Source organism: Salmo trutta, chromosome 15 (assembly GCF_901001165.1).
Source record: "Salmo trutta chromosome 15, fSalTru1.1, whole genome shotgun sequence".
NCBI classification, from domain to species: Eukaryota; Metazoa; Chordata; class Actinopteri; order Salmoniformes; family Salmonidae; genus Salmo; species Salmo trutta.
The window spans coordinates 28,180,566-28,203,720 of record NC_042971.1 but is presented as its reverse complement, the minus strand read 5'-3'; the positions used below and the strand labels follow the sequence as shown (position 1 = coordinate 28,203,720).

General features: G+C 44.6%; 1 protein-coding gene across 2 annotated transcripts in view; it reads right to left on the bottom strand.

The window, feature by feature from the left end:
* The window catches only part of ddx10 (DEAD (Asp-Glu-Ala-Asp) box polypeptide 10), a 70,549-nt gene that overhangs the window by 36,386 nt on the left and 11,008 nt on the right, over positions 1-23,155 (bottom strand). For both annotated transcript variants that reach the window (XM_029690833.1, XM_029690834.1), the window contains exons 10-13: positions 19,909-20,010; positions 12,357-12,444; positions 10,804-10,892; positions 10,075-10,444 (exon numbers count right to left, since the gene is read on the bottom strand). In XM_029690833.1, coding sequence (XP_029546693.1) covers positions 10,075-10,444; positions 10,804-10,892; positions 12,357-12,444; positions 19,909-20,010 — 649 coding nt within the window. The remainder of the gene's footprint in view (positions 1-10,074; positions 10,445-10,803; positions 10,893-12,356; positions 12,445-19,908; positions 20,011-23,155) is intronic.

Sequence of the window (23,155 nt, the reverse complement as noted above, 5' to 3'; positions counted from 1 at the left end):
CAGAGGAAAAGATGTCGGGGGGGGGGGTCATTCATTCAGCCAACTACTGAATTAGACTTCCAACATTCAACCTGTTGCAAAATTCACTTCATAAACATAATGAGGTCAGCACATCATTAGCAGTACAAGACAACAACCCCCCCGTCCCACCTCCCTTGTCAAAACCGAACCAGTAAATGTCACTCCCCCTCCTCCCCCAGTTTTTATCTCCCCACTGAGAATCTAATTGGAAGGCGTTGGGATTCTCACCTCAGGACCTCATTTCCTAACCCTCCCAGTTTAATAAGCGTTTCCCACAGGAGGCAGAGTCTCGCCGCGATTCTGAATCAATTAAATATCATTGGGTGTGAAGTTATTGCACTGCATTTATGAAAAAATGATGGGCCCTGTCGAAAATAAATTCTTGAGGAAAAAAAACTATTTGAGGAGGAATCCAATAGCAGCAGTTTGCACAAAGGCACATGGCTTTCTGTACGCATTTGAAAAGACTTAAGGAGATGGGGGGGCCACAGAGTCAGTTCTTACCCCATCTATATTTCAGACATTTTTATCCCGATTGAAGAGCATGTCTTACCAATTTGCTCTGCTCTCCTCAACCTTTGGACTTCCCAGTGCATGTTGCTCTTATCTTAAATGTTAAAATGTTCTCAAGGTTAGGAAGCTGGCAGGTTGGCTTCTTGAATGGGAGCGATAATGGAAATTTGCGATATGTGAGCTTAGCAGCTAGAGTCGACAAGCTGTCGTCGCAGCGAAGGAACTCACAAATCTAAAAAGGTCCTGCCTTTCAAAGTTGAACAAAATCTTAGCTTAAAAAAAATCATTAGCATGTTCGTACGTATTTAACAATTTCATTAGGCAAGGACATCAAACAAACCAACTTCAACAATGATTCAGGTGAAACCACAAGACTCAATGAAATGTGATGCTTAGACACACAGTATATCATAAGCAGAGGGTAAGTTAAATCTCGCAGAGGGGTGATTTATTGCTTGTTTCATCACTGGACAGTTGTGTGTTGAGGAGCATTCCTCTCCCTGTCAGCCGAGGCTGCCCATTCTGACATGAATGGCTGAGGGCAAATTAATCGACGAGAGTGTGAATCAGACGCTCATCAATCAATTAACCAAACAATCCTTCAATCAATGGGCCGGATCAAACACCACTATCAACAGGGGGGTACAGGGGCGTCAAAACAACCTGAAAGGACTTAGCATTATGCAATGGTTGGAGTCTCTATAGTCTGATCGTTTGAGTTAATCCTTTTACCCATTAGTATATTGAAGTGTTGGTCCCATTTTTCATGAGCCGAAATAAAAGATCCCAGAAATGTTCCATGTGCACAAAAAGCTTAAATTATCTTTGTTTGTGCACACATTTGTTTACAACCCTGTTAGTGAGCATTTCTCCTTAGCCAAAATAATACATCCACCTGACAGGTGTGGCATACTAAGAAGCTGATTAAACAGCATGATCATTACACAGGTGCACCTTGTGCTGGGGGCAATAAATACCACTAAAATGTGGACAGCAATGTTCAATACGGCTGTTGCCAGAGAATTGAATGTTAATTTCTCTACCATAAGCCACGTCCAATGTCGTTTAGAAAATTTGGCAGTAGGTCCAACAGGTCTCACAACCACGCCAGCCCAGGACTTTCACATCCTGCTTCTTCACCTGCGGGATCATCTGGGGGTGGGGGGGACTGAGGAGTATATGTCTTTATTAAAGCCCTTTCGTGGGGAAAAAGTAATTCTGATTGGCTGGGCCTGGCTCCCCAGTGGGTGGACATGGCTCCCAAGTGGGTGGGCCTAAGCCCTCCCAAGCTCACCCATGGCTGCGCCATAGCTTAGCGAATAATACGTTTATTTCAATTGACTGATTTCCATCTATGAACTGTAACTCAGTCAAATCTTTGAAATTGTTGCGTTTATATTTTTGTTCAGTATAGATTTAAAGGAGAGGAAGACAGCAATGAACTAACACAACTGAGGTGCAACCTAATCTAACACTAGCATTCCTCTGAATAGAAAAAAAGTTCCCTGAGGCTCAGTGTCAAACTATTTCATCACATTTGCCGAATGCCAAATTGACAGTAATAACTCTACAGCACTTACTCGGAAAGCAAAACACAGCATGCACCAGCCTTAAGGCATCTAAGGTCGATAGTCAAGGTACACTACATGACCAAAAGTATGTGGACACCCCCAAACATCTCATTCTAAAATCATGGGCATTAATATGGAGTTGGTCCCCCTTTGCTGATATAACAACTTCCACTCTTCTGGGAAGGATTTCCACTAGAATTTGGAACATTTCTGCTGGGACTTGCTTCCATTCAGTCACGAGCATTAGTGAGGTCGGGCACTGATGTTGGGCGATTAGGCCTGGTTTGCAGTCGGCATTCCAATTCATCCCAAAGGTGTTTGATGGAGTTGCGGTCAGGGCTCTGTTCAGGCCAGTCATGCTCTTCCACACCAATCTCGACAAACTATCTGTATGGACCTTGCTTTGTGCACGGGGGCATTGTCATGCTGAAACAGGAAAGGGCCTACCCCAAACTGTTGGAAGCACAGAATCGTCTAGAACATCATTGTATGGTGTAGAGTTAAGATTTCCCTTCGCTGGAACTAAGGGGCATAGCCCGAACAATGAAAAACAGCCCCAGACCATAATTCCTCCTCCACCAAACCTTACAGTTGGCACTATGCATTCGGGCAGGTAGCGCTCTCCTGGCATCCACCAAACCCAGATTCGTCCAATGGACTTCCAGATGGTGAAGTGCGATTCATCACTCAAGAGAAAATATTTCCATTGCTCCAGAGTCCAATGGCGGCGAGCTTTACACCACACCAGCCAACGCTTGGGATTGCGGATGGTGATCTTAGGCTTGTGTGCGGCTGCTGAGCCATGGAAACCCATTTCATGAAGATCCAGATGAACAGTTCTTGTGCTGACATTGCTTTCAGAAGCAGTTTGGAACTTGGTAGTGAGTGTTGCAATCAATTTCACAAACTGACTTGTTGGAAAGGTAGCATCCTATGACGGTGCCACTTTGAAAGTCACTGAGCTCTTTAGTAAGGCCATTCTACTGCTAATGTTTGTCTCTGGAGATTGCATGGCTGTGTGCTCGAATGTAATACACCTGTCAGTAATGATAGCGGCAGAAATAGGGGTGTCCACATACTTTTGTATATATAGTGTATATAAAACTTCTATATTCAGAATAAATTAAGCTCTAGTGTCTGAAAAAACACCAATAGGCTTTGATAAAGAGATGATTCTAGCATTTCCTATTATATCATTAGCTTTTAGCACACCATCTGTACGATAGACCTTAACCTTAAGGTGATGTCCAACGGATTTGTTTTTGTCAAGAGACAGTTTCAACAGTCTCTTCAAAATGAGGGTGAGGGGACGACAAGGATGCAATTAGGATAATGGAATTGCAGTGCATTGCGTTCCCAATGAAAGGTGTCATTTGACAGAGGACTGTCAACAGGCTCCTGTCCTCTCCTGAGATTGTTATTGCGGGCTGCTCTCACGATTGCTTCAATCAATCTCATCCTAACAAAGCTGCATTTTAAAGGACATCTCCTGGGAATGAGGGATGTGTTATTATGAACGGCTAGCCCCACCTCAAAGACAGAAGCTGAAGATTAACGATGGCATTAACGGGAAGCCTTATTAACGTTTAGTGATTCCCCCCAAAATTATTCATATTACTTTATCCGATGATAGAATGGACAGAAAAACACTGATTGACCCTAATGTTTTTAGTTAAGAGAATTTTTTATTTTTTTAAACATTTGTACTTTTTTTTTTACATAAATGGGGTGTTATAGATGGGACCTAACACTTTTTTTTGCAATTTCTCTTGTTTTTGAGAAACATACCCTAATCAGCAACTCACTTCCTCATCCTCGTTGTGTAGAATGCGGGCTCTGAAAAAACATCAACAAAGGCTTCAAAAACACCCAAATAGTCCTTTAAGAAATGGAACTCTCTCAGTATAGTGATGCAGGTCTTTAGATAATATACAAATGAAATTCTGTGTATATCCACAACATTACAGTGCATTCGGAAAGTATTCAGACCCCTTCACTTTTTCCACTTTGTTACATTACAGCCTTTATTCAAAAACGGATTACCGTAATTTCCGGACTATAAGCCGCAACTTTTTTCCCACGCTTTGAACCTCGCGGCTTAAACAATGACGCGGCTAATATATGGATTTTTCCCGCTTTCAATTTTTTTCTCTCAAAAAAAACCATCCTGTGACGTGCTCAGTTTTTTGGCGGCATGAAGCTTTCATTAGACCAATGAAATTGCCGAACGGGTTAAGGTCAAACAACTTTTTTGTTTACTGTTTAGATTAAATCGAGCGCTCTCAAACTTCCCATCATTCTGATTACGGTAGTCATTTTGTCACCCTCATGACAAAGACACGGAGAAATGCATATGATGCAGCTTTCAAGTTGAAGGCGATTGATCTGGCTGTTGGAAAAGGAAATAGAGCTGCTGCACGGGAGCTTGGTCTTAATGAGTCGATGATAAGACGTTGGAAACAGCAGCGTGAGGAATTGACTCAGTGCAAAAAGACAACTAAAGCTTTACTGCTCATTTTTTATTTTTTGTTACAAGCCGTGTTTCGTTAAAGCCTATTTATTTTAGTTACAAGCCGTGTTTCGTTAAAGCCTGTGTAAAGTTCATTTGTTTCAATGTACCGGTAGGCACCTGCGGCTTATAGACATGTGCGGCTTATTTATGTTCAAAATAAAAAGAAAAAAAATTCTGTGGGTGCGGCTTATATTCAGGTGCGCTCAATAGTCCGGAAATAACGGTAAATTATTTTTTCCATCAATCTACACACAATACCCCATAACGAAAGAAGCAAAAACAGGTTCTTAGAAATGTTTGCAAATTTACACACACTTACATTAGTATTCAGACCCTTTACTCAGTACATTGTTGAAGCACCTTTGGCAGTGATTACAGCCTCAAGTCTTCTTGGGTATGATGCTACAAGCTTGGCTCACCTGTATTTGGGGAGGTTCTCCCATTGTTCTCTGCAGATTCTCTCAAGATCTGTCAGGTTGGATGGAGAGCGTTGCTGCACAGCCATTTTCAGGTCTCTCCAGAGATGTTCGATCGGGTTCAAGTCCGGGCTCTGGCTGGGCCACTCAAGGACATTCAGACCCGAAGCCACTCCGTTGTCTTGGCTGTATGCTTAGGGTCGTTGTCCTGTTGGAAGGTGAACCTTAGCTCCAGTCCCTGCCGCTGAAAAACAACATGCTTCACCGTAGGGATGGTGCCAGGTTTCCTCCAGACGTGACACTTGGCATTCAGGCCAAAGAGTTCAATCTTGGTTTCATCAGACAAGATAATCTTGTTTCATGGTCCGAGAGTCTTTTAGGTAACTTTTTGCAAACTCCAAGCGGGCTGTCATGCCTTTTGTGCCTTTTGCACTGTCAACTGTGGGATCTTATATAGACAGGTGTGTGCCTTTCCAAATCATGTCCAATCAATTGAATTTAACAGCTGGGCCCCAATCAAGTTGTAGAAACATCTCAAGGATGATCAATGGAAACAGGATACACCGGAGCAAAATTTCGAGTCTCATAGCAAAGGGTCTGAATACTTATGTAAATAAAGTTTTATTTTTAATATATTTGCAAAAAATTCTAAAAACCTGTTTTCACTTTGTCATTATGGGGTATTGTTTGTAGATCGATGATGATTATACATTTTTTTTTTTAAATTCATTTTAGAATAAGGATGTAACGCAACAAGGTATGGAAAAAGTGAAGGGGTCTGAATACTTTCCGAATGTACTGTATATTCCATTTTGTTGCGACTAGAGCAGTACCTCTCCGTCCATTCTAGCAGCAGGCTACACGGAGAATGGAACAGCTGTAAAGAGGAAACGGGTTGAGTTGCACAAAATGGAATACGCTGCGGATACATTTCAGAATGACAATTTCATGTGCACAACATCTAAAGACCTGCATCACTGTACTGAGAGCGTTTCTGTTTCTAAAGGACCTATTTGGGTGTTGTTGGAGCATGTGTTCATGTTTTTTCAGAACCGCCATAACGCACAGAGAAGGTTGAGGAAGTGAATTGCTGGTTGGGGTAAGTCTCTCAAAAACAAGTGAAATCACAAAAAACAAAGTGTCTGGACCCTCTATAACATGCCATTTACATGCAAAAGAGAGATTTAGTTATAAAAGCAAACTTCCCCTTTAAGGGACAAATTAGTAGCGTATGAATATGCTCTATACCTTGTGCCAGAAGATCGCAGACATTCAAGTAAGTCATTTACATTATTGATCATTTAAAGATGCACTATGCAGGAATCACTCTGTCATTTCCTGGTTGCTAAAATTCTAATTGTTCTAATTTTAGTTTGTGTGACAAAACAAGCAACTATAGTGTAGAGAATCATTGTACCATCTAAACCGCTGTGAAATATCTTATCAAAACCAAAAATATAGTATTTCCAGCTGTTTGAAGCTGTAGAACAAAACCGAAAGTAAAAGACAAACAAAAGTTAAGACCTGGGAGCATAGAAATAGCACATATAGAACAGATCTACTGCTTCTTTGACTTGCTTTCAATGGTAATGATGTGAATTTGGTCAGGTCGCCCAAAAAGCATCATATTGCAGCTTTAAAACGTGGCACAACGGCAACCAATAATTATTGAAACACCTCTACCTGAAGGAGCTTCCCAAACCCTCTAGGACAGGATCAGGACAGAAGACAGTAGCGAGGGGGCTTTCTGTTTCACCGGGTACAATGACCATCTCAGAGGTAACAGAGCGGAACAGACCCTGCCGGCCGGATTGAAAAGCTAGGGTGACAGGGGTGAGGTCATCCGGATCTCTATAGAGAAGGCGATAAAAGCACTCCCAGCCATAGAGTCCAGACAGCGATCGTGACAGTGACAACTTAATTACTGTCACATGCTGGGGGTAAAGTATATGGTGTTTCTCAGAGTTTGGGCAACTTTCAGAGTTTCACAGTCTCTTCGATATTCATTAACTCTTATGTGGAACGTTAACTTATTCAGGTCAAGAAATCCCTGTATTAAAACCATTCATTTCATATTAAATGGCACAAAAATAAATGTTTGACTGTTAATGATCTAACGTAAATGTGGCCATTTCAATCAATAGACAGTGTCCAAAACATGAACACCTGCTCGTTCCATGATATAGACTGACCAGGTGAATGATAAGCCCTTATTGATGTCACTTGTTAAATCCACTTCAAACCCTGTAGATGAAGAGAAGGTTTAAAGAAGGATTTTTAAGCCTTGAGACAACTGAGACATGGATAGTGTATGTGTGCCATTCAGAGGGTGAACAGGCAAGACAAAAGATTTAAGTGTCTTTGAATGGGGTATGGTAGTAGGTGCCAGGCGTACCGGTTGTGTCAAGAACGGCAAGCCTGCTGGGTTTTTCACGCTCAACAGTTTCCTGTGTGTATCAAGAATGGTCCACCACCCAAAGGACATTCAGCCAATTTGACATAACTGTGGGAAGCATTGGAGTTAACATGGGCCAGCATCCCTGGGGAACACGTTCAACACCTTGTAGTCTATCCTCTGACAAACTGAGGCTGTTCTGAGGGCAAAGAGGGGGGCTGCAACTCAATATTAGGAAGGTGTTTTTAATGTTTTGAAGGGCAAAAAAAAAAAGAAGATTCTCACCCCATTTAAAGACAGTGAATCATGACTAGATGGAAAGCCAGCACTCCGCAGCCTCCCACACTCCAGCTGAAGGCACAGTAGATGTGACCCCGGCCGCCTACAGCATATTCTTAGCCCACTGCAGAGGAGTCAATGAAATAGCTAGCCTGAGCTGGCTAAACTCACCCTGACCTCTGTTCAAACACTTCTTCTCCAAACCGTTTCTACCCTACAGCGGTCTTCTTTAGGGGAAAACTAGGTTGTTTTATTTTCAACTTCACGGGGGAGCTAGCCCATTTTGTTTGCCCCAAGGTGCACAGCAACTAAATATAAGCGAGAAAAAGCTTGGAAGGACCTATTTCGAATCAGTTGACACCAATTCCAGAGAAAGGAGCAGGAAGCTTACACTGAATCAGACTAGTAGCGTGCACTTGTGTAGGGGTTTAAGAGTTGTAGCTGCCTACTCCTCACTTAACAAAGACGAGTGCAACAGACAGCTTTGTCTCAGCCATTGAATTGGATTAGAAGCTCATCACCCAAACCAGCGTTATTACTGTGATGAGGTCACCCCTCCAGCATCTACATCCCCTGTTAAAGAACGTACACGTAGGTGGGAACGGGGCGCCGACAGTGATTTCGAGGTTCTCTCTCCAGCAGAGAGGAACCATCTGCCCCAAATGAAGTCTGACATCCATGAGGATCATGCACTGCCAGGTGTGCGTGGAGTGATTGAGGCGTTTATAGAAACAAACAAAGTGAACTCTACAGAAACACAGAGCAAAGCCAGGCTAAAGCACACCAAGAGATAATGACTCGGGGCATCACATAGCTCAGGATTATATTTACATTTTTTCATAGTCTTTTTTCTTCTCATCTTTATCCAGGGTGCCAGTCATTTCAGTCATGACTGTATATGAGACAAAGGCATTGCAAGTTGGCAACTCAGTAGAAAACAGATGGTTGGAGATGGAACTGAACCGCTTGTCCAACTGGAGACTACAAATGCATGTAAACAAAGTGCACCTAGGCTATGCATGTATATAGCCATCTGGGTTTCTACAAATTGGCCATTTTGTCAGTTTCCAGAACCATTTTCCTACCTGAAATTGGCCGTGACTGTAAACAGATGCTTGTTGTGCTTGACTGTAGAGACGAATATGTCTCTGTTGGCAGTGTGGCTCCTGACTGAGCTCCGACAGCTTTGATTGTGGTTGCTAAATTATTTGGGCATGCTAATTCTACCTTTCCCTGCTTGCATTGTTCACACAGACACGGCTGCTTTTCCAAAATGAGGCAGAAAAGCACACACAGCACATATCAAAGTCAAACAAAAGCCCAAATGGCTTGTTTAACATCTATGGAGGGTTTATATATACACTATGGAGAACAACGTGGAGTAATTGTATGAAGCAAAAAATGTTAAAAGGCACAGTGCAGCCAAAAACATGACTTTCATGAGAGAGACTGTATATATCCACACGTCGAAATTGGAATACTGTGAAATTGTGAAAATGATAATGCACTTTTAGTGTAAGTGCTGTTTGAAAAGACCATCTGAAATTTCACCGTTTTGGTGGGATGGAGTTTTTGCCTGACATCACCAGGCAGTAAATGAGTTAATAGATCAATAAAAAAAAGGAGTTCCAAACCTCTGCCAATAAGAGAGTTTTCAGTTTCCCCCTCCCTACTCAGACTACTCCTACACAGTCCCCTCCCTACTCAGACTACTCCTACACAGTCCCCTCCCTACTCAGACTACTCCTACACAGTCCCCTCCCTACTCAGACTACTCCTACACAGTCCCCTCCCTACTCAAACTACTCCTACACAGTCCCCTCCCTACTCAGACTACTCCTACACAGTCCCCTCCCTACTCAGACTAATCCTACACAGTCCCCTCCCTACTCAGACTACTCCTACACAGTCCCTTCCCTACTCCGACTACTCCGACACAGTCCTAGCAAACTTCTTGCTTGAGAAATTGCTCTTTGCTAAGCAGCTATATTTGTTTGTTTTTGACCATTTTAATTGAAAACAAATCACAGCAATCTGTTAGCCGGAAATTATTTAATATTGAGATAAAAACTGCTGCATTGGACCTTTAAATAAGTAAATGCAACTTGAGTAAGGCGTTAAGTGTACACCAGTGTTTCCTCATCATGGTCCTGGAAATCCAAAGGGATTCATATTTTGGTTTTTGCCCCCCCCCCCCCGAGCACTACACACCTGATTCTACTAATCAAAAGGTTTGATGAGTTGATTAGTGGAATCAGGTGTGTAGAGCCATGGGCAAAAACATGCACCACTTTGGGTCCCCAGGTCCAGAATTAAGAGACACTGGTGTCCACAGAACTGGCACCACAACAGGCAGGAGCACCTCACCTCATCATCCTGGTCAACTTCCTCCAGACTGAAGATATCTTTTCTCTTCACTGTGAGCAGGTCCAAGTCCCTCATATCTTCATCCTCCTCAGTTTCATCTGCCCCGAAGATGAGACCCTTAGGACCAGGCTGTAACTTTTCCTCGTCCTCCTCCTCATCATCATCATCATCTTCCTCATGTGAGCTTTGGGATTCTTGAGCTTCGGACATGCGCCCGTCTCCTCTGAGCTGAGCCTTGAAGTTCTTTAGTTCCTTCTCCTCCTCATACTGGGCCACATCTCCCGGCGCGCCACTCTGCCCAGGGTCTGCTCTCTGCTTCTGGACTTTGTTGAGAAAACGCACCCTTGGAGCAACAGCGAGGCCCAGAGAACTACCAAAAGTACCAAAAGGGAAGAATGACATCAAGTTAGACTTTTACTAAAATGTTTGGTTCATCATGGTCCAAAAAGGCTAAAATAGCGAGCAATGGCTAAAGCTAAGCAACTCTATGCTTGAATGATGGGATGACACAGCGTCTTCTAATGATGCCCCACACCATATTCTCTGTTAAGGCCTTGTGGATAATGATGTCCAAGTCCCCTCACATGCACAACAAACAGGCACATTGTGGCCTGGTTGACATTCTTTCAGGATTGGGAAGCCCTAAACAATTACAGCAGATCTAAGAACAGCACTCCACCGCTAGAGATAGATAAATGCTCAAAATGGCCCGTTTCCCCTCTTACTCACGCTGCATACTCCTGGAGCTTGAGCTGGAACACATCAAAGACGTCTTTGTTTTTCATGAGGTAGACGGAGCGCAGGTAGGAGACGAAACACTGCACAGAGAAGGAGGGAGAGGGGGGGGGGGTGGAAAGGTGAGCAATTTCGATAACTGCCATTTCCTCTAACAGCCAGCCGAGGGAGGCGATGAATCACATGGGATGGTGCAAGCTGGTGATAAGGGACCCTCTTCGAGTGGGCTCTCTCCTCTGGAGAAATGCGTTGCCGGTCTCAAATTATTTCTTATTTTTTCCCTCTCCTGTTTTTGTTCTACCTTCTGTTATTTTCAGTGCTACATTGATATTGATTACAGCATTGCTGGGTTTGGAGCTGGCAAGAAATTAACTTCGCTGTACTTATGCACATACATTAAACTTGAAATGATGATTAAACAATCTGATGACGCATGAAATGGCGAAAAATCCCGTTATGAGTACAAAATAAGTGGGTATAACAATTGTACGGTCTAGGCAACGAGGGTGTTAATGACAGAGCCAAAAACACACTGTAGGTGCATAACATATGCAATTTGCATTTTCAATCACATTTTAGTCAGAAGTGTAAATAATACAGTATGTAAATGCAGTCCATTACAGGTTGGGCCTGTTGTCCAAAAATCTACAGCCCGAACAAAATTTCTACTAGCCGGGACGCAATGTCATTTTTAAATACATTGGGGTCATCCAGGGTTTATAGGTTGGTACGCGCCCTCTCTATATTCAGCTATTAAGCCACATTTGGTTACTATGATATGAATTTAAAAAACTAATAATTTAGAAATGAAAGTCTTTATTCTTTAGAATAGCATTTTATTAATTGCATTCCTTTTTGTTTGTAAAGTATGTCATTTTAAGAAGAAAAACAATCTCAAAATCAGAAGCTAAAACAACACTGTTCCAAAAGAGATATTGACCTGGCTACAGAAGGCTAGCCAAGAGAACCGCTAGATGTCTTTTTCTAGCTGTGTCTTTGTGCAGACTATCAACAGTAGCCAGCATATTTCTAGTATCTTCACTATTGAAGGTTTACTTCTGTAAATCGCTTTCCCTACTTCAAAATACAATCAGCTCAGCGGGTGAGTAGATTGATGGCCGCTTCTTATTGCTCCGGACAGCTCGCGCGTGTGCTGTGTGAAGGCACCGACTCATGTACTGCTCGAGTTGTTGTGACTCGTGGGAGCGTGGTGGTGCTTAAACGAAAGCCCAATCATATTGCTCAAATGTAAATACCATGACTTTTCCGCGCGTAGTCTTCAAACGGTAGACTAAAACAGGAGGTAAACGTTGAACTGGAATGCAAAAATGCACTCAGAAGTTGATAAGATCCACTGGCACGACATGTTTTTACTGTCCCCGGGCCAGTGGGCCTTCGTTAATGTCGGACCCTGCATTATCATCCCAGTGACAACTCCAGATTTTATGGGTGTAAGCACTACGGGTGAAAATAACTCCTGTCCTGGAAAGCTAATGGCTTGACCCCTAATCCATCCCAATCCTGTAATGGTCTTCCAGGACACTGACCCTCTGTGCTCGCTCCTTCTGTTCCTTCTCCTGGGCCAGGAAGGCCTCCAGCTTCTGCTGCACGCTCGTCAGCTTCTCTGGGTTCACCCTGGCAACAAGAAAATACTTTGTGAATCCACAAATCACATTTGTAAAATCTATTCAAAAAAAGGTCAAAAGGTCACAGATGCATGGACAATAATGGGAAAATCATTTTTTAACCCCCCCCCACACAGGTTTTTAGAGTGGTCCGAAACAAACTTGCCATTCATATCAAAGGTCATATATATATATATATATATATATATATATATATATATATATATATATATATATATATATATATATATATATATATATGCACACATGATGAGCCTGAAAACAGTTGATCTATCATCATATTGGACAAGAGATCATTTCAGCCAAAAAAACAGTCAAAACATTTAGGTCACAGCATGTCATATCGGATCTAGCACCATTTCCTTCTATGAAAAAGCTAGCCCAGCTAAGTCCATTTGTAGCACTGTAATGGACGGACTTCTCTGTCAAGGTCTAGTGGCCCTCTGTGCCAGGCAGCTTTGCGTGAGAGAAGGGGCACATCTAAAATGTCAATTTTCCTCTCCATTGCCCACCTCAGTGTCACAGAGGCCACAGGAGACCGAATGGGAATAGTATAGTGGGGCTGACATGGAAATGAGCAACTGTCCTCCCTAACTGTCCAATGACAACATTAACAACCAGTCAGGCTGAAATAAGGATGTTCTTTGTTTTGAGGTAAGAACCAGGGCTGCATTCCAATTCCCTAACCCTTAGCTCAAAGTGTGTACTTGCTCACTACACTTGTTCCCTCCCCTAATAGATTTAGAAGCCATTGGTTGGGTGTTAGCATAAACCAGAGTGAGTTTCCACCATATTTATTACACCAGTCCATCAATGAGGGGGAGTGAAAACGAAATCAACCCTTCTAGAGCATATTATCTGTCAGGTCTTCTGGAAGTCAGGGAGAGTCCATAAAAAAAGACACTCATAGGTTAATTGGGGGGCACTCACTATTGTCCATCTTTCAGAGTACGGCTGCACAATGCACTTCCCTCTCCAGAATGCACTCTCCAGCCAATTTGTGCACATTCATTGTTTCATAACTTCATTGTGTAAATTGTTTGCGTTTGTTAGTGTCTATCAATTCCCTATTACATATATCACCAATAGTACATTTACTGTTCATTCCTATAAATTATAATCTACAAATGTTTGTTTGGTTACGGTAGCGTCTGTTAATGCGTTCAATATAATATTATTCCAGTCTTTTACCGTTGTCATTGTCGGAGTGGACAATGTCATGAGACTTATTATGGCATTATTAAAGATACTGATATAGGTTTGACTACAGTGTCGACAATGGAGAAGTCAAATGCTGTTTTCTGTGTAGCTAAGACCAAGTTTAACACCTGCTTAATTCTTTAATCATACCTGTATGTCATGGGCGCCTGACTTTGTATAAAAGTGGTGGTGCACACACTGTTGGGGGTGTCCGGAGATCCAGTTTCTGACTAGAATACTAATCTACCGCCTTCCCTCAAAGTCCCACCCAGTGATTGACATGTCTGAAATCCTACCAACGCTTTGACACAGACATCCTGCCCCCTCCACAGTGATTGATAGGTCAAACTGTTAAAGGGATAGTTCACCCAAATTACAAAATGACGCTGGTTTCCTTACCTAATTGTCCACAGCAGCTGAGACAATTAAATACATCATTTGAACAAACAAACATAAAATTGAAATTACTGAAAATGCATGAATTCAAAGGTCATGACTTTCTACTCAATACCACAACTCATTACCAATCTGGGAGGTAACATCGGTAAAGTCCTCAATAATTTAGCTTTGTATTTCAGATGGCATCAAGGCATAATGATGTACTAGAGGCCACCAAACAAACTAAATTATCGAACCCCTCAGCCCGGAACTCCCTGGCTGGCTACTTTTTCTATTTGGCTGGTGGAAAACACTGCTATAGAGCTAGGTTAAGGGTAACCTACGGAAGGCTTGGTTTGTAATAATATGAAACAGAAACCAAGCAATTTTTACAGGAAAATAAGTTCTAAATACAAGGTTTACCAGCATCATCTCATCTCTCGTTTCATAATGAGCATACGGACACGTAGCCTAAACTGCCATTTTTTCCCCACACACATCCAAAATAGAAGATGGCTAAAATAATGTCGGCCTAACTAGGGTTGACCCTCCCATTTAGTTGACTAAATGTTTGGTCGATAGGCTGTTGGTTTTCCATAAAATGGCTACTGCTTTGAACCTAACACTGTGAGAGTATTTCTTAGGCCTACAGTAGTAATGTGTGAAGAAAATGTGTCTTGGGAATCATTTTAAATGTTGAGTCAAGGGGAGTGTGGCTTAGATGCACAAGGCACGTGTTTCAGGAATGCGTTCTCTCCTGCCAAATTGGTGCGCATTCATTGTTTCATAACTTCATTGTGTGAATTGTTTGCCATTTGATTGTTAGTGTCTATTAATTCCTCATTACATACATCTCCAGTAGTAAATGTACCATTAATTCCCATAATTTCTAATCTACAATGTTTCTTTGGTTATGCTTATTTATGTTAATGCATTATTATTATTATTATTATTATTATTATTATTATTAAGGTAATTTACCGGTTCTCATTGTTTGCAGAGCTCACAACCTGTTACACTTGTGAGAAAAGTTCTTGGTTCTCATGGTCAGAGATCTTTAGGTTCCTTTTGGCAGGTGACCAAAAGGTCACTGACAGAGCTTCAGAGTTCCTCTGTGGGGATGGGAGAACCTTCCAGACGGACAACCATCTCTGCAGCACGCCAGACAGAAGCCACTCCTCCATAAAAGGCACGACAGACCCGCTTGGAGTTTGCCAAAGGGAAATTAAAGGACTCCCAGACCATGAGAAACAAGATTCTGATGAAACCAAGATTGAACTCAAGTGGCCCAGCCAGAGCCTGGACTTGAACCCGATCAAAACATCTCTGGAGACCTGAAAATAGCTGTGCAGCGACACTCCCTATCCAACCTGACAGAGCTTGAGAGGATCAGCAGAGGAGAATGGGAGAAACTCCCCAAATACAGCTGTGCCAAGCTTGTAGCGTCATACCTAAGACGACAAGGCTGTAATCAATGCCAAAGGTGCGTCAATAAAGTACTGAGTAAAGGGTCTGAATACTAATGTAAGTGTGAATGCACTCTGAATGCACTCTGTTTCGTCTCTCTGTGATTCATGCATTTCCATCAATTTGCAAGATGCTGAATGTATCGTATGGGAGAATCAGAGCGAAAGAATCTGGCTCAGTATGCATATAACGTATCTGATGCTGTATGGTCAGAAAGAGTATGACATTGTTGCCATCCATAGCATTGAATACAAGGGAAGCCAGCAAGCATTTAGCCCGGCTTGATCATTTAAAAGAAGAAAATAATAATAGCCAATCAGCGTTGTGCTAAAATGAGTGAGCTCAGCTGTGAATGGTCCTGGCTCACCAACAACAACAAAAAAGTCAAAAGGAAGCCAGTTTGGATTTGGCTTCAGACCAATTACATCACAAGCCAAACGTCATTATTGACAGAAAAAGACTTGAATTGTTGCATCTCATTGTGTTGTTGTCCTCCAGTGGCTAGAATCATCCCTTTAATAAATTAGCCATGGATGGAGTTAGGGATTTGGACTTGAGGTTTTACTGAATTCTCAGTACTGGCCAATGATTATAACAGCAATTCTAATCCAAATATAAATTCATACATTGTGCCCCTGGCCTGAGAGGATGGAAGTTCAATAAGTAGCTAGATGTAGTATGCTAATGTTAACTAGCTGGCCTGGTGTATTGTTGCCCCTGAAAGGAAGTTAAGCTAGCGATAAAGTGTTTTAGACAGACTAGGACAACAAAAACTAAAACTAAAAGCAGTCAGAAACCGTTTGGGTTTCCGAGTGGCGCAGCGGTCTAAGGCACCATGGTTCAATTCCAGGCTGTATCACAACTGGCCGTGATCGGGAGTCCCATAGGGCAGCGCACAATAGGCCCAGCGTCGTCTGGGTTAGGGTTTGGCCGTCTTTGTAAATAAGAATTTGTTCTTAACTTTGATTTTTTTTATTTCAACTTTATTTAACCAGGTAGGCTAGTTGAGAACAAGTTCTCATTTACAACAGCAACCTGGCCAAGATAAAGCAAAGCAGTTCGACACATACAACACCACAAAGTTACATAAACATAGTCAATAATACAGTAGAAATTGTCTATATACAGTGTGTGCAGATGAGGTAAGGGAGGTAAGGCAATAAATAGGCCATGGTAGCGAGGTAATAATGATATAGCAATTAAACACTGGAATGGTAGATGTGCAGAAGATGAATGTGCAAGTAGAGATACTGTGGTGCAAAGGAGAAAAATAAAAACAAGTAGGGTGAGCCAACATGTTTTCTTTCTACTACAGAAATCAGTACTATGGACTGCCACATCATATTTAGCTTATGTTGACTGGACTAAATAGTTTTTGGCATCTTTTAGTTGTCACTGTATTAGACTAAGCATAGATGTTTAGACGATGTTGAAATGGTGGTGGAATAGTGGAGGCAGCACCTGTTTGAAATGTGACCTGCAGTAAGTCTCCGTGGTTCTAAATCAATAGTTGTCTAAAAAATGTCAGAAACATTACCTTGCTTGACAATGCTGTAGGTCTTGTAACCGTTTGTAACACGCAATGTGTTTTGTGGACTCCCACGGACAGACGTTGCTCTCCGGTTTTGTGATGAAACAAAGGTGTGGTTGAATGTATTATTTTTTCGGCCTCAGCGCATATATAATATATATATATAATATATATATATCTCTATCTCTCTCTCTCGCTCTCAGTGTCAGAGCATATGAACTAACAGGTTATAGAGCACAACACGTCTTGGTTTTTCCCTGGATTGGCGTCCCCGGTGATTTTACCCATGAACCACTACTGGTCCAGAGCTCACTGGCGATGGAAACTCAGTGTTTTAAGTTCGTTGCAGACAGGCGAAGTAGAGAGACGAATGTGATTGAAAGAACATGAACAAACCTCCATGCGATTTATAGGATATTTTCTACCTGCAGTTTCTTGGCTTTATGTATGCTATTTTTATCTAGTTGGCAAAATAATAAAAAAAAATAGGTTATTAAAGTTTGTATAAAATTCTTGATCTCTGGCTCCCTCGCGTGTCATTTTTGTCTCTTAATTTCATCAAACAGTGCGTTTAAAGCACCAGACAAGCTCAGTGCACATAGCTGATTGATTTTATTACAACACGGCATTTATTTGTTTATGTTTATTAATACAAGGATTCCCTGCACAAAAATCTACCTTCATGTTCCATGAGCATAAGGGCACTGTGCGTCGTGGCTGGATAGCTCGCATCACATCCATCCCATGACCAGTGTTACCGCTGAGACCTGCTTTTCGTTGCTCTTAAATCTTCCGATATGTGCTGCAAGAAATGGTCACTTTTGCCCTTGTTTTCAAGGGTGCACTTCAAATACTGCCACCCCGCCCCTCCCACCTCAGCGCAAGCCAACTAATATTACTGCTAAACCTGGCGCATGGGGGAGAAACGCAAGCGCGCCCGTTTCTACATGCTGAAATATATCTCCATGTGTGAGTAATATTATTGTATGTTATATAGCAACTTGGGCATGAGAAGCGCTGTATAAAAATTCATTTTCGTTTTAATTATTTCTGTGCAAGTGTGAAAAAGAGTGATGAGTGTGTGTGTGTACACAAATTTGTGCATGTGGAAGAGAGAGAGTGGCGCAAGTTTGTGTGTGTATGTGCTGTGGGGGCATCATGCTTGGTGCTTGGTGCTTATCAGCATTTAGCCAGAGGGGCTTAGGCCTGGTGTCCTCTGTGATGGCAGAGCCAGTCTCTCTCACTCACACACACAGTTGGCCTATTTTACTGCATCGCTCACAGCCCCTCAGCTCCCCCCAAATCCACTCGGCCTCTCCCCATCTCACACACAGCTCCAACAAACAAGACATCACTATGAGAACTTACTGTGACAACAAGTAACTGATGGTGTCATGCACACACAGTAATCAGGACAAGGGGACAGGCTCAATATCTATATAGCATTTATATAGCACGCATCTACAATATATTTCAACTCCCAGAGAACAACATGAGGTTGTTTCAGAATCAGAAATTGGAGGAAAGTCAGCTGGCTCACTTGTTGACCATGCCTGCTTGGTGAAATCTCCCCCATCTGGCCAATGCATCTGGTACGGTGAAATATTCTTTTGAAGCATATGGTATAACGTAAAACATTCTCAGAGGGCCTTTTTGTTTGTTTGTTTGTTAATTTGTTGGGGGGGGGGGGGGGGGGGTGGAGATGAAAAAGGAGGTGGAAAGATGGAGACAAGGGAATAAAGCGCTAAAACAGTAAGAGACAAAACTACAGACCACCACCCGTTCTGTACTAACTCCTCACATACAGACCACCACCCGTTCTGTACTAACTCCTCACATACAGACCACCACCCGTTCTGTATTAACTCCTCACATACAGACCACCACCCGTTCTGTACTAACTCCTCACATACAGACCACCACCCGTTCTGTATTAACTCCTCACATACAGACCACCACCCGTTCTGTACTAACTCCTCACATACAGACCACCACCCGTTCTGTATTAACTCCTCACATACAGACCACCACCCGTTCTGTACTAACTCCTCACATACAGACCACCACCCGTTCTGTACTAACTCCTCACATACAGACCACCACCCGTTCTGTACTAACTCCTCACATACAGACCACCACCCGTTCTGTATTAACTCCTCACATACAGACCACCACCCGTTCTGTACTAACTCCTCACATACAGACCACCACCCGTTCTGTATTAACTCCTCACATACAGACCACCACCCGTTCTGTACTAACTCCTCACATACAGACCACCACCCGTTCTGTACTAACTCCTCACATACAGACCACCACCCGTTCTGTATTAACTCCTCACATACAGACCACCACCAGTTCTGTATTAACTCCTCACATACAGACCACCACCCGTTCTGTACTAACTCCTCACATACAGACCACCACCCGTTCTGTATTAACTCCTCACATACAGACCACCACCCGTTCTGTACTAACTCCTCACATACAGACCACCACCCGTTCTGTATTAACTCCTCACATACAGACCACCACCCGTTCTGTATTAACTCCTCACATACAGACCACCACCCGTTCTGTATTAACTCCTCACATACAGACCACCACCCGTTCTGTACTAACTCCTCACATACAGACCACCACCCGTTCTGTATTAACTCCTCACATACAGACCACCACCCGTTCTGTACTAACTCCTCACATACAGACCACCACCCGTTCTGTATTAACTCCTCACATACAGACCACCACCCGTTCTGTACTAACTCCTCACATACAGACCACCACCCGTTCTGTATTAACTCCTCACATACAGAGCTCCACAGCCAACAGCCTTCCCAGTCCCAGTGAAATACAAGAGGTTGTAGGTGAACTCACTGAATTCTGTTGATGGGGACTTTCTTCTCCTGGAGCTGGGATAGCATTTCCTTCTCTTCTGAGGGCAGCAGGACAAGCAGAGCCTCTCCTCCCTCCTTATACCTGTTCGGGAAAAAACAAATGCATTCTTATTTGGGCCGGCACAATTATTGTATAACCGTGTAAGCGACAATTATGTACATTAACAAGGAACTAAAGCATCCTCTTAATACATTCACTTTAGGAGAAGGGGAATTCAACTTCATATTCAAGTAGATATAGATTACCCAATAGCAGCTTTTCATATTGACATGAAGTGGGTAAAGTTGGTGCTCATTTTACGAGCAGAGCGGCACGGTTGAGATGAGAAGGTTCATTTCCAGAAGTTCCAAGCGGTCAGCACCATTTTTTTTTGACAGGCGTGTCACTAAGCTGTGTCGTATTCATTAGGTATGTCGTAGGTCATTTTCAAAAGATGCATTAAAGGCCAAAAATGACAATAACCGTGAACATTTGCATGACAATTAATCGTTACCCCAAATTCCATAATCGCCACATCCCTAATTCTTATTTTATTGTATGTCCTAAATGTATGAATACGTTGCAATTGGCCAATAGTGCAGAGGAGTGGATGTAATAATGTAAAATAATGATTCTGCTCAACCTCAAATGCGTACATGACTTGTGCAATCAATCTGCAAAATTTGCACAGTTAATGGTACGCTTCTTACCATCACGAACGACTCCTTTGTATGGTTTCGTGACCAAGTTAGAGGCATAGGGAAAGACAGATGGGGTGCAAGAGGAAGAGAGAGAGGTGGCGGAGAGCTACGTTCTCTCACACCAAGAGCTGTGAAATACATGCAGAGTCAGAGAGAGAGATATTACCTCAATTACCTCAACTAAGGTACCCCCTTTATATAGCCTCAGTGGTTATTTTACTGCTGCTGTTTAATTCATTTGTTACTTTAATTTTCAATTTCTAGAGAGAGAGCGCAAGCACACGAGTGAGAGCAAGAGAGAGCGCGTGTGAGAGCGAGCGCAAGCACGCGAGAGAGAGCGCGTGTGAGAGCACAGGAGCGAGCGAGCGCACAGGAGAGCGAGAGAGCCCAGGAGAGCGAGAGAGCCCAGGAGAGCGAGAGAGCCCAGGAGAGCGAGAGAGCCCAGGAGAGCACAGGAGAGCGAGAGAGCACAGGAGAGCGAGAGAGCACAGGAGAGCGAGAGAGCACAGGAGAGCGAGAGAGCACAGGAGAGCGAGAGAGCACAGGAGAGCGAGAGAGCACAGGAGAGCGAGAGAGCACAGGAGAGCACGAGAGAGCACAGGAGAGCACGAGAGAGCACAGGAGAGCACGAGAGAGCGAGAGAGCACAGGAGAGCGAGAGAGCGAGAGAGCACAGGAGAGCGAGAGAGCACAGGAGAGCGAGAGAGCGAGAGAGCACAGGAGAGCGAGAGAGCACAGGAGAGCGGAGAGCGAGAGAGCACAGGAGAGCGAGAGAGCACAGGAGAGCGAGAGAGCACAGGAGAGCACAGGAGAGCGAGAGAGCACAGGAGAGCGAGAGAGCACAGGAGAGCGAGAGAGCGAGAGAGCGAGAGAGCACAGGAGAGCGAGAGAGCACAGGAGAGCGAGAGAGCACAGGAGAGCGAGAGAGCACAGGAGAGCGAGAGAGCACAGGAGAGCGAGAGAGCACAGGAGAGCGAGAGAGCACAGAGAGCGAGAGAGCACAGGAGAGCGAGAGAGCACAGGAGAGCGAGAGAGCACAGGAGAGCACAGGAGAGCGAGAGAGCGAGAGAGCACAGGAGAGCGAGAGAGCACAGGAGAGCGAGAGAGCACAGGAGAGCGAGAGAGCACAGGAGAGCGAGAGAGCACAGGAGAGCGAGAGAGCGAGAGAGCACAGGAGAGCGAGAGAGCGAGAGAGCACAGGAGAGCGAGAGAGCGAGAGAGCGAGAGAGCACAGGAGAGCGAGAGAGCGAGAGAGCACAGGAGAGCGAGAGAGCACAGGAGAGCGAGAGAGCGAGAGAGCACAGGAGAGCGAGAGAGCACAGGAGAGCGAGAGAGCACGGGAGAGCGAGAGAGCCCGGGAGAGCGAGAGAGCCCGGGAGAGCGAGAGAGCCCGGGAGAGCGAGAGAGCCCGGGGAGAGCGAGAGAGCCCGGGAGAGCGAGAGAGCCCGGGAGAGCGAGAGAGCCCGGGAGAGCGAGAGAGCCCGGGAGAGCGAGAGAGCACAGGAGAGCGAGAGAGCGAGAGAGCACAGGAGAGCGAGAGAGCGAGAGAGCACAGGAGAGCGAGAGAGCGAGAGAGCACAGGAGAGCGAGAGAGCACAGGAGAGCGAGAGAGCGAGAGAGCACAGGAGAGCGAGAGAGCACAGGAGAGCGAGAGAGCACAGGAGAGCGAGAGAGCACAGGAGAGCGAGAGAGCACAGGAGAGCGAGAGAGCACAGGAGAGCGAGAGAGCACAGGAGAGCGAGAGAGCACAGGAGAGCGAGAGAGCACAGGAGAGCGAGAGAGCACAGGAGAGCGAGAGAGCACAGGAGAGCGAGAGAGCACAGGAGAGCGAGAGAGCACAGGAGAGCGAGAGAGCGAGGAGAGCGAGAGAGCCCAGGAGAGCGAGAGAGCCAGGAGAGCGAGAGAGCCCAGGAGAGCGAGAGAGCCCAGGAGAGCGAGAGAGCCCAGGAGAGCGAGAGAGCCCAGGAGAGCGAGAGAGCCCAGGAGAGCGAGAGAGCCCAGGAGAGCGAGAGAGCCCAGGAGAGCGAGAGAGCCCAGGAGAGCGAGAGAGCCCAGGAGAGCGAGAGAGCCCAGGAGAGGAGGAGAGCCCAGGAGAGCGAGAGAGCCCAGGAGAGCGAGAGAGCCCAGGAGAGCGAGAGAGCCCAGGAGAGCGAGAGAGCCCAGGAGAGCGAGAGAGCCCAGGAGAGCGAGAGAGCCCATGGAGAGCGAGAGAGCCCAGGAGAGCGAGAGAGCCCAGGAGAGCGAGAGAGCCCAGGAGAGCGAGAGAGCCCAGGAGAGCGAGAGAGCCCAGGAGAGCGAGAGAGCCCAGGAGAGGAGAGCGAGAGAGCCCAGGAGAGCGAGAGAGCCCAGGAGAGCGAGAGAGCCCAGGAGAGCGAGAGAGCGAGAGAGCCCAGGAGAGCGAGAGAGCCCAGGAGAGCGAGAGAGCCCAGGAGAGCGAGAGCACAGGAGAGCGAGAGAGCACAGGAGAGCGAGAGAGCACAGGAGAGCGGAGAGAGCACAGGAGAGCGAGAGAGCACAGGAGAGCGAGAGAGCACAGGAGAGCGAGAG